Consider the following 19,226-nt stretch of genomic DNA (forward strand, 5'->3'; position numbering starts at 1 on the left):
CTTACACCAAACTGACAATCTCTGGATAGCAGCGCTCATTTTATACGAAGCCATAGCGGCCAGCCAGTCTTCAGATGGACATTACTGAGATATTGCAATTATTCAAAATGCTAATGAATTAATAATTATCGAACGAAAATTCAAATTAAATGCTGTAAATCACCCCGAAGACTTCTGCTACTGCAAATATTGACAACAGGGTAAACAGCTAGATGGAGATTCGATGAGCGCCACTATACAAAAATTACTTGTCAGCCCGGGAATCGAACCCAGTACCTCCTAATTGCCGGTCAGGAATGCTTACCCTTACACTAAACTGACAATCTCTGCAAAGCAGCGCTCATTTTATACGATGGCTTCGTATAAAATTGTCAGTTTGGTGTAGAGGTAAGCATTCCTGACCGGCAATTAGGAGGTACTGGGTTCGATTCCCGGGCAGACAAATAATTTTTGTATAGTAGCGCTCATCGAATTTCCATCTAGCTGTTTACCCTGTTGTCAATATTTGCAGTAGCAGAAGTCTTCGGGGTGAATTACAGCATTTAGATTGGATTTTCGTTTAATAATAATTTTTAAAATATTATTACCATGTTTTAATGGGACCTTTCATACCGGGGATAAGCGGGAATAGTCCTTTTGGGCAATAAAATTTTCACTGAAGTGATATTTTCACTGACACTTAATACTGATATGTGAAAACTCACCTTAAAAAGTTAGGCATCGATAGATGCTCCTCAATAGCTTTGGCCAATAATTATGCAATTATCAATTATCTCTCTCTCACTCAATTTTTCTCTTCAGCATATCTCTCTCTCTCTCCCAATTTCTTTCTTCAGCATCGACAGATGCTCCTACAGCTTTGGCCAATAATTGTGCAATTATCAATTATCTCTCTCTCACTCTCTCCCAATTTCTCTTTTCAGCATCGACAGATGCTCCTACAGCTTTGGCCAATAATTGTGCAATTATCAATGATCTCTCTCTCACTCTCTCCCAATTTCTCTCTTCAGCATCGACAGATGCTCCTACAGTTTTGGCCAATAATTGTGCGATTATCAATTATCTCTCTCTCACTCTCTCCCAATTTTTCTGTTCAGCATCGACAGATGCTCCTACAGCTTTGGCCAATAATTGTGCAATTATCAATTATCTCTCTCTCAATTTTTCTCTTCAGCATCTTTATCTTCTCAATTTTTAGTCATTCAGGTCGCAGACAACCATATTTATAGAGCTTCATTTCATCTTCATTGCATTTAATCTACAATACTGCGTATATTATATTGAGTATTATGTAACATATATCGGATACGATTCCATAGATTTCCAGAACTTGGATGAAGAACTGTGAACAGAAAACCAGAGACACGATGGATAAGTGAGATGAATAAATTTACTAGCATATTGTACATGACTGAATAAATAAATACATAAATTATAGAATTTATATATATAAAAGCGAAATGACACTCACTCACTGACTGACTGACTCAATTATAAGGCTCCAGATACAATTTGAACAAAAAATTCCAAGTGGAAACGATTGAGCATGAAAATCTCTACAGTAAATGTCCGGTAACATTTTCACCTAAAATTTAAAATAAGCTCGAAATTCGGGAAAATGTTATTATTTCAATTGCAAACAGTTGGCAACTGTTGGTTCTATTAAATCATACACTATGAAGAGATAGCAGACCTCATGTGTCTCCAGCGTTATTGTCCTGTCACCAGCTGGCTCAGATCTTTGAATAGTAGACTTGAGAAGCGCGGGAACACTAGCGTCAGGTGATCAATTTTCATAATGACAAGGAAAGTTGTGTGAGTGCGCCACACCAGATTTTTTCGGAAAGCAATACTTTCCTTAAAGTAAAAATCTGACGTGGCGCAATCACACAACTTTCCTTGCCATTATGAAAATTGATCACCTGACGCTAGTGTTCCCGCGCATCTCAAGTCTACTATTCAAAGATCTGAGACAGCTGGTGACAGGACAATAACGCTGGAAACACACGAGGTCTGCTATCTCTTCATAGTGAATCTTCTTCTATATTTATATAAAAGCGAAATGGCACTCACTCACTGACTGAATCACTCACTCACTCGCAGAACTAAAAATCTACCGGACCAAAAACGTTCAAATTTGGTAGGTATGTTCAGTTGGCCCTTTAGAGGCGCACTAGGAAATCTTTTGGCAATATTTTAACTCTAAGGGTGGTTTTTAAGGGTTTAAATTTCGTCTTTTAGCATATATATTCTTCTTATTCTCTTAATTATAATTGAAAAAAGGCCATACCATATGTTAATATAGAACTATAATCTAGAGCAAAGACCTTAAAGATGCATAGACTCACATGCAGTGCTAGTGTCGTACTTGGAATTGAAATCCGCCATTGAGGGGGCAACCCATAAGATTATTACATACCAATGCCACCAATGCCTTTGTGATCTATAGTATTACAAATAAATAATATATAATATCTCGTGCTAAAATACCCCAATGGCGGCCTTCAATTTCAAGTAAGAGCTATCATTGGGAAGGCATAGGCATTGTGGGTCTATATCTCTTTAAGGTCTTTGATCTAGAGAGAGTAACTCTTCGAAACAGTTGTTCTGGTAACTAAATTAATAATTGTCAGGTTGGCATTAAGTTGAGTTGACTTTGTTAGGTTGGCATCAAGTTGAAGATTGAAATGCATTTATCGCGGAAAAATTGATTGGGCACTGCTACTTCAATGGGAGATATTCCTGGGAATAATATATTACTAGCCGTCAGGCTCGCTTCGCTCGCCATATCCGTTTAGCCAGACGTTTAGTCTGGACCCCCGACTGGATCGTCCTAACATATGATAAAAATGCTCAAATGAAGAATGCAGGCGAGCGAAGCGAGCCTGCCGATCTCACTGTTGGACGATCCAGTCGGGGGTCCAGGGGCTCCGCCCCCTGGCTAGACGGATATGGCGAGCGAAGCGAGCCTGACATCTAGTGTTAATATAGAAGTATAATCTAGAGAGACTACCTCTTTGAAACAGATGGTTAAAATTGGTAACTGAATTAATACCCAGTCCAATTTTGTCAGGTTGGCATTAAGTTGAGGAAGATTTCTAAACAAGATTTGACTTCTGTTTCTTCATATGTTAGCACCAAGTTGAAGAACTTCTCTTTACTATAATAAAGGAAAGAACTGGCTCGGGATAGGAAATTATATTTGACGCATCATCACGTCTCAACTACTGGACTGAAATTAACTTGAGATTTTGCATAAAGGTTCTTAATTCGTGGTTAAGTGGTAGAGTGGACAATATTGTCCAAACTTCGCCACGTCAACATAAATAAAAAAGTCAAGTCATTCTATTAATTAACCGAGGATGGATCTAGGCCTACTTCAAACTCTTCAAGATCACACTAGGTCAAGTTTTCAGTTTGTCAAGTTCTAAAAAGACCCTTGCGGAGCACGGGTTACCTGCTATAGTGAGGTCCACGTTATAATGGAGTGAAGAAAAATAGCAGAACAACATTGCCGATCCTCTGTCTTGTCAATGCCTTCTATAGACGGTAGCTGATACAGGCTTATTGATGTAATATTAACTGTACATTCTCGTTTTAAATACTCAATTATATTTTATTAAGCAAGAAATTATATTTTACTTACTGTCTGAATTATTTTCGACCGTCTAGCGATCATTTTCAACAGTGCGGACCGAAAATGTTTTGTTGGTTAGGAAGATTTTGTGGGTTTTATTATGTAATAAAAAAATCTGGTGTGGCGCACTCACACAACTTTCCTTGCTCGCTTCGCTCGCCTGCTAATCTCATTCTTAGACGATCCAGTCAGGGGTCCAGGGGGCGGAGCCTCCTGGCTAGACGGATATGGCGAGCGAAGCGAGCCTAACGGCCAGTAAATTATAAAATGTATTATTAAAATTATAATACTACTTGGCCTTGAAATTGATCAATTACGACCTTAGAACTCTGACAACAGACCTGAGCCAGCCAGGTCACATGATTGTTATTAGTAGTATTTCTGTGAACAGTAGACCTCACGCGGTTTTTTCATCCACAAGTATCTGACCACCTGTTCTAGTTGATTCAGTTGAATCATAATTTACTCTTAAAAACTGTTATTTGGTTTCTCCAAGATAAAAAACTCACTTAAGTTAATGAACTCTGTTCACGTTCGAATTTGTATCCCATATGATGATTAAGATTCCTTAAGATCAAGAGACAACTTAAGGGGATCTTGGGGAACAAAAAGAAGTCCGGTGGTGCCATATCTGGGCTGTAAGGAGGATGTGGCAACGTTACCCTCGACTGTTTGGCTAACTGCTTGGTGACGAGCAGGCAGATGTGCCCCCAAAGATCAAGAGACAACTTAAGGGGACGCGGTTCAGGACTCTGGAAAACGTCGTTCAACGTGCTACGACGAGGGCTCTAGACAGCATAGAGGTTGCCGACTTCCAGGGAGCGTTCAGGGATTGGAAAATCCGGTATCAGCGTGTTATCGACTCCATTGGGGACTACTTTGAAGATTCCTGAAGAAAAATTGTACATATTTTGCCAATAAAAAATGTCCTGAGGGTCAGTCCGGTTACTTATTATACAGACCCTGTATAGTGATATCAGAGAATGGAGGAATTCCTTTTCTTTTCATATTATCCTTAAAATGCAAAATTTCAAAAAACTTTGTGTATATATCGACGCGCAGTTGAAAAAGGAATATTCCTGCCAAATCTCATAGAATTCTATCAACTCGTCTGGCCGTAATCGCGTTACATACAGACAGACAAAAGCAAATCGAGTTGAAACATAGACCTCACTACGTTCACTCATAGAGAACCAATATCATTAGTAGATATCCCATGGTATAGGGCTATCTCACTACGTTCGGTCAATAAATAACATTTTAAAAGTTGACAACTAACCATCCTAATCTAGGCTTAATCCATGCTTTAGTTAGCCTACACGTATAGGTTAGACCTACTCGTACCGGTATAAATGATATTGAAAGGTGATTTCAGAATTATCTCCATTGAAATTACTTATTATAAATAAGATTTTAATTTTTCTATTATTAAAAAAAAAAAAAAATGGAATAGATTACCTACCAAATAACTTAATTTCTGTTGTTTTAAATTTCAGATTTGTGTATCACAGCTTTTTAAATTAGCCACCATTTCAGGTTTGTATAAAATAAAAATCTAATCTCAGTTATGAAAGTAAATTTTTGAATCAAATCATGAAAAATATATTTTATTGATGAATTAAATTAATTTGACATAACATTGATTATTTTATCAAAGAAATGAGAATTATTAATAGATCAAATTTGATGGGATGAATTGAGTAACAGCTGTGTACACTCAGTGGCAAAATGGAGAGACTTGGCAACGTTTTCCTCCTATCTTTCTTCACTGCCAATTATAACGTGGACCTCACTATAGAACATCATGCTCGGCCTTGCAAACAGCCACTTTCCGTCCTTGTGACATAAATATCTATTTTATGAAAGTTCAAACCTTGTTGGCATGTGGTACAATACACCACAGATCTCGTTATTCTCCTATCTTTCTCCACTGCCAATTATAACGTGGACCTCACTATAGAAACATCATGCTCAGCCTTGCAAACAGTCACTTACCGCCCTTGTGACGTAAATATCTATTTTATGAAAGTTCAAACCTTGTTGGCATGTGGTACAATACACCACAGATCTCGTTATTCTCCTATCTTTCTCCACTGCCAATTATAACGTGGACCTCACTATAGAAACATCATGCTCAGCCTTGCAAACAGTCACTTACCGCCCTTGTGACGTAAATATCTATTTATGCAAGTCCGAACCTTGTTGGCATGTGGTGTATGGTCCAGTGATGGTTATAACTATAGCAATGATAACGTGGACCTCACTCTAGGAGATGTGAAAAGCAAGTGGGGACCAGTTGTCTCAAAAAATCATTTTTCCTCAATAAAGGAGACTATAAGGAACAATTTTTAAAAAAATCAGATTGATATCTTGAAAAATGAATGAGTTATGCCTATTTAACATGAAAACAGGGCAATGTTATAACTCCATAATGACAACTGTTCCATTTTCTACTAATTACATGAGTTCATATAATTGACTGTTGATATTATAATCGACAAAAAAGTAGACTTTTCAATAAATTCCGACCAACAAAGGAAATGTTACTGCATGATAATCGATTGAAAACTCGAAATCTCTATTATTGACCCCAATCTCTATTATTGTCTGCCCTGAACATTTTACTCTTCCAACAACTGGTCCCTTTTCGCTTTCCACATCACTATAGAAACATCATGCTCGGCCTTGCAAACAGCCACTTCCCACCCTTGTGATGTAAATTACTATTTTATGCAATGAACGCACTTTGTTGGCATATGGTGTATGGTGTTGATCGTCTAGTGATGGTTATAACTATAATAACGTGGACCACACTATAGAAACATAGAAACATCATGCTCAGCCCAGCAAACAGCCACTTCCCGCCCTTGTGATGTAAATATCTATTTTATGCAATGAAGGCACCTTGTTGGCATGTGGTACAATACACCACAGATCTTGTTGTTCTCCCATCTTTCTCCACTGCCATTATAACGTGAACGTCACTATTTGGCATGTGGTGTATGGTGTTGATGGTCTAGTGATGGTTATAACTAGGCTATAACTATAATAACGTGGTCCACACTATAGAACCATCATGCTCAGCCTTGCAAACAGCCACTTCCCGCCCTTGTGACGTAAATTACTATTTTATAGAATGAACGCACCTTTTTAGCATGTAGTGTACGGTGTTGATGGTCCCTATAATAACTATAATAACGTGGACCACACTATAGAAACATCATGCTCAGCCTTGCAAACAGCCACTTCCCGCCCTTGTGACGTAAATTACTATTTTTATAGAATGAACGCACCTTGTTGGCATGTAGTGTACGGTGGTGATGGTCTAGTGATGGTCCTCCGGGTCGGACCAGAGATTAGCAGTGTTGTCAATGAAGAAGATCAGCTGCTGAAGCGGGGTGAGTCTTCATGAGGGTGGAGGGGCGGCAGCCTGCTGCCGGGTGGGTGTGGTGGGGGTGAGACCCATTGTGCGGCACACCCAGCCAGCAATGTCCACCTCTTCGGTCTCGGCACGCTTCATCCATGCATGGTTCTGCAACAACATACACTAGTAGTTCTGTGAACAGTAGACCTCATGCAGTATTCTCATCCACAAGTACCTGATTGAAACTATAGACCTTATGGAAATACAGCAATAGACTGGCTTCTCCACACATCTGTGTAATCACTTGACAGCTGATTTATGACTAGTAGTTCTATGAACAGTAGACCTCGCGCTCAGTAAGTTACATTTACCTGTTATGTTTTCTCAAAAATTAATAATAATTTATCAATTTAAATGTCTAGAAAAAATCCTAATAACATAGAGCTTTCTGTCCTATCGTACCGTGACGTGTCGTCCCGGAATGTGAGTGTGAGCGCTGTTATCAGGTCTGGCTGCAACTGTCTACAACGTTGATGGAAACATACATTTTCAACATGTTCGATGTTTTTGAACGGGTAGTATTATAGTCAACTGTCTACTAACGTTGATGGAAACATACACTTTCAAGATGTTCGATGTTTTTGAACGGGTAGTATTATAGTCAACTGTCTACTAACGTTGATGGAAAGATACATTTTCAAGATGTTCGATGTTTTTGAACAGGTAGTATTATAGTCCACTAGACAGCTGATTTATGATGAATAATTCTATAGTCTGATTTTTACTCTAATATTGGCATATGAAGGAGGCTCCTTTTTCCTTTTATATTATCCTTGAAATGCAAAATTTCCAAAAACCTAGTATATACGTCGACGCGCAATTTAAAAAGGAACATACCTGTCAAATTTCATGAAAATCTTTTACCGCGTTTCGCCGTAAATGTGCAACATATGAACATTTAAACATTAAGAGAAATGCCAAACCGTCGACTTGAATCTTAGACCTCACTTCGCTCGGTCAATTACATCAATAATCAACCAACAACAATAATCAGATAATAAAAAATCAAATCAAGTTTTATTCAATTATATCACTTACATGACAAATTCCATTATACATATTATATTACAGATCATTGGATACAATACTGTTTGCTCAAGTCTGTGCAAAGGCTAAAAATAAACTTTCTACTGGTAATATTTTCTAAAGTTTTTCGATTTGTATATCATCAAGCTATCAAAATGAAAAAGTTTTCTCAGGAGAACATTTTTTTCCGATCATTACTTTAAAAGATATGAGTGCCGAAGTTTGAATTTTTGGGACAGAACGATCATTACTTTAAAAGATATGAGTGCCGAAGTTTGAATTTTTGGGACAGAACGTTTCAAATTCTGTAAGATATAAATCATTGAGATTTAGAGGATAGATTCTTCAAGGTATTGTTGATTTAATAAAACAAAAATTTTCTAAAAATATAAATTTTTGCAAAAGATATTCAATTTACTAGAAATTACGGAAATAACTTTTAATTGAGTTATTTTTAGTAAATTGAATAACTATCTTGAAAATTTACATTTTCAGTAGAGTTTTATCTTACTAGATCAACAATACCATGAAGAATCTATCCTCTAAATCTCATCAATTTATCTCTTACCGAATTTAAAATGTTCTGTCCCAAAAATTTAAACTCTAGGCGCTCATATCTCAAAAAGTAATGATCGGATAAAAAATGTTTTCCTGAGAAAACTTTTTCATTTTGATAGCTTGATGATATACAAATCGAAAAACTTTGAAAAATATCACGAGTAGAAAGTTTATTTTTATTCTTTGCACAGCCTTAAGGCTAAATATAGGTGATCTTTCCATGAGCGACAGATGCTCTTTTGTATTGTTTTCAAACGCAACATGTTGTATCCGAAAAGATACACAAGGAGCTTTAATGTATCTCTCCATAAGCAACAGATGCTCTTTTGTATCTACTCAAAAGCAACATGTTGTATCCGAAAAGATACACAAGGAGCTTTAATGTATCTAGCTCAAAAGCAACAGATGCTCTTATCTATATGCGAAATTTCAAGTTAATCAGTCCAGTAGATCAGGCGTGATGATGCATGCCTTTCATTCATAAATTTCATATCCTGTATGTGTATAAGCCAATTCATTCCTTTATTATATTACTAGATGGCCCGGCGAACTTCGTACCGCAAATAGTTAATTTATCCCATGACAAACTTTAGCTGGATGCACACCTGAGGAGGTGCGATGCGGAATTTTGCATCCAGGTGCTTCTAGCTTTTTGGTTTGAATGGAAGAACTCACACACACTGAATCGGGCATGGCGTGAAACGGTGTGATAAGGCAATCTCCAAAAGATCAACACTTTGTATCACCAAGCCGCGCCTCCTCAGCTGTGCTTAGCCTTAGCTTCATTATATTTTTATGAAAATTATCCAACAATAAGTATTCACATTTATATCTCAATATGGACTTACTATGTGCTTAGTTAGTTGTACAGTGGTAGTTTGTATGTTTAGATATAGTTGAATGCAGCTTGCAGGGAAATTGAATGGCATATCTCCTTGCTGCTGATTTTCCCGTGCATATTCTAAATTTACAGCATTTCGAGTTCTACGAATCAAGTTTGGACGTCGTTCACACCGCTGCATTATTATTAAAAATAAAATTTTGTGAATCAGTAGTAAGAAAACAGAAAACAGATCTATCAACGGCTGTTGAATGACGCAATGATTATAGCAGCTGATTTCTATTTCTGTGTGCGTCAGCTTACAAAATAATCTTCTCCCATAAGGATACATGTAAACTTTGAAGGACCGTAGGAAAGAGTCCTGAAGTCGGATCATACATTTGATGGGCTATAAACCTGCTCCTGAAAATAACTAGTAGTTCTGTGAACAGTAGACCTCGCGTTCAGTTACATTGACCTGTTGTTATTTTTTCTCAAAAATTAATAAATAATTTATTAATTTAAAATGTCTAGAAAAAATCCTAAATAAACATAGAGCTTTCTGTCCTATCGTACCGTGACGTGTCGTCCCGGAATGTGAGTGTGAGCGCTGTTATCAGGTCTGGCTGCCTTCGATACGCCAATCCAATCAACCCATCAGAGAACATTCTGTGTTGTCGTGTTGGCGAGAATCGGTGTGTTGAAATTAACCAAATAAACTAACATAATGCTAATTTCCTATAAACTCCATTTCTCACTTTTCATGATTTTAGAAATAAATTTCTTTTCAATAATATTTGTTGCAATTTTAATCATCAGATTAGAAAAGTAAAATGTAAAAAAAATGTTTTTTATCAATAAATTCAAACTCTGAACTAGAATTATGGCCTCAGCTTATGGAAAGACAAAGTTAGTAGACTACTGTCTACTAACGTTGGTGGAAAGATACATTTTCAAGATGTTCGATGTCTTTGAACGGGTAGTATTATAGTCCACTAGACAGCTGATTCATTATGAATGTAGGCTGATTTTTACGGTAAAATTGGTGTTCAAAGGAAACTCCTTTTCCTTTTGTATTATCCTTCAAATGCAAAATTTTAAAAACCTTATGTATACGTCGACGCGAAATTGAAAAACGAACATACCTGTCAAATTTCATGAAAATCTATTGCTGAGTTTCGCTGTAAATGCGCAACATACAAACATAAAGAGAAATGCAAAAACGTCGACTTGAATCTTAGAACTTACTTCGTTCGGTCAATTAGAAAAAATATAAGAAACATGCATGATAATGTAGACGTTGAGTTTTTCCAGAGACAACATAATCCAAGTCATCAAAACACAGCATCTGCTCATGGGACTGGTAAAGGAAGAGAACTTGAATCTAATCTATTTGAATACTTACCAATAACATTTTGAGATCAGCTCGTTCACTAGGGTTCTTCTTCAAGCAATGGTCGACAAAGTCCTTGAATTCATCGGAGAAAACGCCAGCTGGCAGCTTGGGTGGCGGTTCGTTCACAATGTAGTCCAGCAATTCAAAGATTGCCATCGGCCGGGGTCCATTCGACGAGGCTGCTGAAACAAACAATCCATTGAACGAGCAATTCAAGGATCACCTTTGGTCAAGGCTGCTTAAACACAACGTTAGTAGACAGGAGGTTGATCACTCACAGGTGTAAGATTCAAAGTGGTGGGGGGAACGCCAGCGTGACGTCACGTGTAGTAAGGCAGTGATAGAGTAACCACACTGAGCATACAGTTTATTCACTGTATCTTCAAATACATCGTCGTTTAATCCCCTCAAGATTGACCTAGAACTTAAAAATTCTCCGTACTTAATGGAATGAATCATCGATTCTAATGATATTGTTAAATATTTAAAGTTCATTCAACTTGTATAAATAGAACGAAGTTGAACATTTTCAAGAATCTAAAAACGTGACATGAAAACGTTATCTATATATATAAAAGCGAAATGGCACTCACTCACTGACTGACTCACTCGCAGAACTAAAAATCTACCGGACCAAAAACGTTTAAATTTGGTAGGTATGTTCAGTTGGCCCTTTAGAGGCGCACTAAGAAATCTTTTGGCAATATTTTAACTCTAAGGGTGGTTTTTAAGGTTTAAAGTTCTTCTTTTAGCATGTATATTCTTCTTATTCTCTTAATTATAAAATTGAAAAAAGTCCATACCATATGTTAATATAGAACTACAGTATAATCTAGAGAGAGTACCTCTTCGAAACAGTTGTTAACTGGTAACTAAATTAATAATTTTGTCAGGTTGGCATTAAGTGAGTTGACTTTGTTAGGTTGGCACCAAGTTGAAGATGAAATGCATTTATAGCGGAAAAATTGATTGGGCACTGCTACTTCAATCAGAGCTATCCCTGGAATATTATATTACTAGCCCAGGCTCGCTTCGCTGGCCATATCCGTTTAGCCAGACGTTTAGTCTGGACCCCCGACTGGATCGTCCTAACATGATAAAAATGCTCATATGAAAAATGCAGGCGAGCGAGAAGCGAGCCTGCTGATCTCATTCTTTGACGATGCAGTCGGGGGTCCAGGGGGCGGAGCCCCCTGGCTAGACGGATATGGCGAGCGAAGCGAGCCTTACGGCTAGTACTATTATAATTACAGATTAACCTATAAAACAATCTTGAAAAACCAATGCATTGCAATAAACCGATCCCGATAAATCCGATAAATTGCATTCATAAATGCACTTGACACATGCTGGTATCGAGCACCATGTTCTACGAGAATCAAAATATCTCATCCCCGAAATTCACAAGCTGATGTATAGCCAAACTACAAAATATTAACACGACTTGAAAGATGAAGAAACCTTAAGGGTTTGAAAGGGAAGGTTAGGAGGGGTTTTTGCTTTTAAATGGCAAAATGCTTGTATTATTTAAAAGTTTTGATAATATTGTAAAGCAGAAAAAGAAAGCTTGCATGTCAGAAAATGTTTGAGTTATATAATTTGACTATACGACACCTTATTATTTTCAAGAATGCGATATTTTGTCTACGTCACGGCTGCAATTCCCCCTCTCCAATTGCATATCAACTTAAATTCAATAGATGAGTGACCAACATTCTGTCTACTAACTTTGGCTGAAACATACATTCTATTGAACGAGCAATTCTAAGGGGTCGCCGCCAACCTGTCTCCTCGACAACTAAGCTCCTCACAATTTTGACCACAGGCGTCAGCCAATCCCCTGGCAAAATATACCATTGCCGTCAACTAGTCTCCCCGACAGCTGATCCCCTACTGGAACTTAGTCGGCGACAACCAAGCTCCCCGACAGCCGATCCCCTATTGGACATTGAAACCAGCTTGAAGCGAGCGGGGATAAAATTATCATCGCATATGATACAGTATCATCTCCACTTGATACACAACACCAACATTTGATACAAAACTTCCAAACTTTGAATGAATTCTACAAACCATGGCATATATTCTGCTATACAGTTACTCTTGTATGCTAAATAACATGACAATTGTTTATGATTCGATTGATCTTTTCGGTTATCTAAAATTGTGTTTCAATTTTCTATACCGTATATTTTTCAGAGAGACTTTTCGTAAAGCCTTTTTATTTATTTCAATAATTTTATAAAATACTGCGTTTTCAATTGTTTACTTGTATTATGTGTTATGAGAGCAATTATGGTATGTTATCCTTGTGCTCTCATATGTATCTCAAAATAAATAAATAATTGCTAAATACCTTGGCTGTCGTCGTTGGCTGGAGCGGGTGCAGAGGGAGGTGGGGCGGCACCCCCTTCCGGAGCAAAGATGGCGGCCAGGGTAATGGCGTCGGGAGGAGGGATGGGGTACATGCCAATCGCCATCTCTACCAGCGAAAGACCCAGCGACCAGATGTCGCTCTGCACCGAATAGTGTGTGCCCTAAATCAGACATTCAAATAAAATAGTAATTTCGACTCAAAATAATAAACAAAAGCAATACATAATATGAGACTAAAATCACTTAAAAGTACAAAAAAAAATCTGGTGTGGCGCACTCACACAACTTTCCTTGACGTTATGAAAATTGATCACCTGACGCTAGTGTACACGCGCATCTCTAGTCTACTATACAAAGAACTGAGCCAGCTGGTGACAGGACAATAACGCTGGAGATACACGAGGTCTGCTATCTCTTCATAGTGAATGATTTGATAGAATCAACAGTTGCCAACAGTTTGCAATTGAATAATCACATTTTCTCTAATTTCGAGCTTATTTTCAATTTTAGGTGAAAATGTTACTGAACATTAATTGTAGAGATCTTTAGATTTTTTGTATATTTCAACTTTTTTCTCAAAACTACTCACACTACAGCTTCCAGGCTAGTTTTATTCAATTTTTCAGATATTTTTCCATACGTTTTTCAAAAACTAGTCCCCAAACAATTCAGCATCGGTGTATTTCACCAGAGGAACTGAATTCCGGGCGGAATCTTTCAACCTGTATAGCTCGCTAATGAAGCAAGCGTTTATGGATATATGTTTATAAGAACTTTTTTCTTATTTTTACCTCTACTATCAAGTATTAGATTATTTTACCATAATTAAGAAACACCCTGTATTTTATTGATCAACCAATTATATTTTTCAATAATTCCATGATGAATTTTCATAATTGAGATGAAATATTTTGTTAATTAATTATTGATTCTAAATTGTTGAAAGACGTTCTGGCAACAGAACAAAGCGAGAAAGAGATAGCGCTATCTGTTTTGTTGAATGATAGACAAGGATAGCAATACCATTGCTAATCAAACACTGCCATTATAACGTGGACCTCACAAAAGATCCCTAGATGGAGGAAACTCCCAACAAAGTTTTCTAGAAGGAAGCTCCCTACACACTGAGATCTCACATTTGACTTTTATTGAAAAAGTATCAAATTTTGATGCCTAATTATATCGATACGATACTTTGGTCGTTGATACACAACGACCAATTCTATGATACAGTATCATGTTGAATGATACACAATGACCAATTGTATGATACAGTATCATGTTGAATGATATACCTACTGTTTTGTCTTGCAATTATCCCCCATTCGCTGTACATGTCCATGCCCAACTGCCTCATTTCTATCCTTTCCCTGACATCTCTTATGCCCACTTCTTCCCTTATTCTAGTATTTCTTATGTTGAATGATACACAACGACCAATTCTATGATACAGTATCATGTTGAATGATACACAACGTCCAATTGTATGATACAGTATCAGGGTTAAAGAAACGAGACGGGACCGCCGAAAACAATGGATGGACAGGTAGAAGTTCTAGAGACCATTCAGTGGTCACCTATTGTTATTGAATTTCGACATTTTCGTGGTCTATTGTTAAGGTTTCCACTCCGAGCAATATATTGGTGGACCAGTGTGGTTACTTGAAGGCACTTTCAGCTGTAAACCAGTGGTAGGCATACAGTGATTGGATAAACATACATATTACTATTAATGACAAGTACAAATTTAGTCATACGTACGTGGTGTGTAAAGCCCACATCGATATTTGGACGTAAATTTGTTAGCAGTTTTTATAAATTCTACAAGATTGAATGGGACTTGACAAACACATGATACACATATGTTTTCCAAGTTGTATTCAATGTAATAGAATTTGAAAGTACGCAAAAAAATCGAACGCTCAATAAGTATTGAATTGTATGTAACTCAAGTTAGTATATAGCTTGTGAGCAAGTTGAGTTTCATCAAATGAACTATTGGGAATAATATAATTACTAGTAGTTCTGTGAACAGTAGACCTCACGCAGTATTCTCATCCATAAGTACCTGATTGAAACTATAGACCTTATGGAAATACAGCAATAGACGGCTTCTCCACACATCTGTGTAATCACTTGTAAGCTGATTTATGATGAATAATTCTATAGTCTGATTTTTACTTTCCTTGCCCTATTACCATAGGTAAGGAAAGTATTGCTTTCCGAAAAAAATTAAGGTACCCCAATTTCTGAATGTCTATACATTTCAAGGACCGATTGTATGATACTGTATCATGCTGGATGATACACAACGACCAATTGTATGATACAGTATCATGTTGAATGTTACCTGTAAGCGTTCGGGAGACATGTACGATCTGGTGCCAACAAACGACCAATTGTATGATACAGTATCATGCTGGATGATACACAACGACCGATTGTATGACACAGTATCATGCTGGATATAGCAGCGATACACAACGACCAATTGTATGATACAGTATCATGCTGGACCAATTTTATGATACAGTATCATGTTGAATGTTAACTTACCTGTAAGCGTTCGGGAGACATGTACGATCTGGTGCCGACGAACGAGTTGGCCATAGAGTCGATGAGTTGGCCCGAAACGCCAAAGTCGCATATTTTAATCTCCCCTCCACTGTTCACCAGTATGTTGCTCGGCTTCACGTCACGGTGCATGATGGCATGCTTCTCGCGCAAGTAGTTCAGCCCTTTCAACACCTGCAGACAAGCAAAACAATACAGGTTGATATAGAGGTCCACACGGTGCAAGATTGCATGCATCTCATGCAAGTACCAGGTGATTCAGAATAACGGGAACTTTTAAAAACACCATAAAACAAAAGTGGAAAGGGCAAAAAAGATTTTATTTAAACTAATGTAAAGTTCAAGACTTGCTATTTGAGAATTATTAATAACATCTATCACTTTTTGACAATTACTTCTTCAAGATGGCCTCCTCCTGCACGAATACACTCTTGAAATCTGTGTTGAGATTCCTGAACGATTGTTGCAACATTTCAGCTGGCATATTGTTAATTTCATTTTGAATTGTCTGTTATAATTTAACCACAGTTATTGGTCAAGTTGTGAAAACGTTTGTAATAAAATAATTGAACAAACGCAGTGTTCAACTCGGATTTTCTTTTGTCTGTCTGTATGTAACGCGATTACGGCCAAACGCGTTGATAGAATTCGATGAGATTTGGCAGGAATATTCCTCTTTCAACTGCGCGTCGATGTATACACAAGGTATTTTGCATTTTAAGGATAATACAAGGAAAATGATTTTCCTCCAAATTTTGCATTTCAAGGATAATATGAAAGGAAAATGATTTTCCTCCATACTCCGATATCAATATTATCATCTACTCTGAAGATAGGATTAATCAGACTATAGAATTTTTCATTATAAATCAGCTGTCGAGTGGATTGTTAATTGCATGCAATGACGCATGCAATTAATATCTCAATGTAACTTGGTAAAAAATCAGCTGACATGTGGACTATTAATTGCATGCACTAACGCGACTCTGGTCGAAGAGAGACTGGACTCTAGTGGAGAGCATGTGTTTCCAAATGGTGACACTCAGACCAGTCGATTCTAGTCTCCGCGACGTCACCATTTGGAAACACATGCTCTCCACTAGAGTCCAGTCTCTTCTCCACCTGAGTCGCCCAAGTGTCAGTTGAGCCTTGATTGCATGCGTCATTGCATGCACTAACTAAAATAACATATACCTCTAAACAGTCTAACATAGACCAAATAACATATTAAATTTCTCTCGACCTTCCTCTGCTTTGAACTCGGGCTGACCTGTTGCCAGTATGTCTTGAAGGAGATTAGCTTTTGATGTTAGCATTTTTGATACAACCGCCATTACTGTAGCCGTTTTCACACCGAGATCTCGCCGACACGTCATACAAACAGGATTTACTCTGAGAGGAGCTGTGGTTTACTAGTAGTTCTGTGAACAGTAGACCTCACGCTGTTTTCTCTTCCACAAGTATCTGGTGTCACCTGTTCTAGTTGATTCAGTTGAATCACAATTCACAGGTGAATCATAATTTACTCTTAAAAACTGTTATTTGTTTTCTCCAAGATAAACTAATGTTAAAAAACTAAGTTCACGTTTGAATTTGTATCCCATGTGATTAATGAATAATCAAACTGTCGGTCCCGGCTGAAGTATGACAGTCGTAAGGCCCATTGACGGCTTAAATTATATATTCAGGCGGTGGAACATTCCCGAAAGGGAACTCCCCACCAACAAAAGCCATACGAATTTATTTTTTTAATGAATAATCCACTTGTCAGCTGATTGATTATGCATAATTCTATAGTCTGATTGATCCTATCTTCAAAGAAGATGATATATAGTGATATCAGAGTATGGAGGAGTTCCTTTTCTTTCAATATTATATTTAAAATGCGAAATTTCAAAAAACCTTGTGTATATATCGACGCGCAGTTGAAAAAGAAATATTCCTGCCAAATCTCATCGAATTCTATCAACGCGTTTGGCCGTAATCGCGATACATACAGACAAACAAAAGCAAATCGAGTTGAACATATGACCGAACGTAGTGAGGTCTACTGTTAACAGAAATGCTAGTAATTTATAGTGGTAGTTCTGTGAACAGTAGACCTCACGCAGTATTCTCATCCACAAGTACCTGATTGAAACTATAGAGCTTATGGAAATACAGCAATAGACTGGCTTCTCCACACATCTGTGTAATCACTTGTCAGCTGATTTATGATGAATAATTCTATAGTCTGATTTTTACTCTAATATTAACGTATGAAGGAGGTCCTTTTCCTTTTATGTTATCCTTGAAATGCAAAATTTCCAACAACCATGTATATACGTCGACGCGCAATTAAAAAAGGAACATACCTGTCAAATTTCATGAAAATCTATTACCGCGTTTCGCCGTAAATGCGCAACATACAAACATTAAGAGAAATGCCAAACCGTCGACTTGAATCTTAGAACCTCACTTCGCTCGGTCAATTATCCTTGAAATACATAATTTCAAAAAACCTTGTGTATATAATAATAGTAATAATAATAATATCGAGTGACCTGGCTGGCTCAGGTCTAGTGTCAGAGTTTTCAGGTCGCAACTGATCAATTTACTTGAAATATACCTTGTGTATACATCGACGCGCAGTTGAAAAAGGAATATTCCTGCCAAATCTCATCGAATTCTATCAACGCGTTTGGCCGTAATCGCGTTACATACAGACAGACAAAAGCAAATCGAGTTGAAACATAGACCTCACTCAAGTTCGGTCAATAACTGCGCGATGTCTACTGTTCACAGAACTACTAGTGATTTATACTTTAGATAAATTCAAACTTACCGCCAGTGTAATAGTGCCCAGTATGGATTCCGGGATTTTTCCAGCTTTTTTCAAAATCAAATCGAGCGATCCTCCGTCCATATATTCCATGCAGATGCTGATCTCTCCATCGCTGAAACACATACTCTATCATTCGACTTCGAACTGTATTTTTTCAAAACAATAATATTATTATCATACTTTTTCTTTCAGTCAGCGGTTAGACACCGAAGTGGTAACATGTAGAGAGTGTTTAATAGTATTTCAGTAATAGTATACATAGTTATAGTAGTGTCGTTTAGTGTAGTTTAGTGTCGTTTACTATATTCAATAGAACAATACGTTTGCTTACGTTGGAAAAATAGAGCCGGCTGTGAGTGGAGTAGTACGCATGTGCGCGCTCGCGTCCGTACGTCGCGTCGCCTGCCGCGGTCGGTCACCTCGCGAAAAACCAACTGGCGAGAAAAAACTGCTGAGCCGTCGTAATAGTTATATAATCAGAATAATGAATGGAAAGGAATGGAAACTAGTTAACCTTCGTCTTTCTTAATTCCAGAACTTGAAGAAGTTGAAGATAATAGCTGCAATTCATCACCACCACCATCAATCACC

General features: G+C 37.5%; 1 protein-coding gene across 2 annotated transcripts; it reads right to left on the bottom strand.

Annotated features, from left to right (window-relative positions):
- Window positions 1–481: 481 nt before the first annotated feature.
- Window positions 482–18,747, bottom strand: LOC111058821 (dual specificity mitogen-activated protein kinase kinase dSOR1; the record flags this gene model as incomplete). 2 transcript variants are annotated; one of them, XM_039444837.1, is given in 6 exon segments in its annotated part: window positions 482–1,342; window positions 6,931–7,169; window positions 10,871–11,043; window positions 13,218–13,398; window positions 15,794–15,985; window positions 18,636–18,747. In XM_039444837.1, coding segments are annotated over 5 exon segments (784 nt in total), but the record flags the coding sequence as incomplete, so codon positions are not given.
- Window positions 18,748–19,226: the final 479 nt, after the last annotated feature.

Source organism: Nilaparvata lugens, unplaced genomic scaffold (assembly GCF_014356525.2).
Source record: "Nilaparvata lugens isolate BPH unplaced genomic scaffold, ASM1435652v1 scaffold5633, whole genome shotgun sequence".
Lineage (NCBI taxonomy): Eukaryota > Metazoa > Arthropoda > Insecta > Hemiptera > Delphacidae > Nilaparvata > Nilaparvata lugens.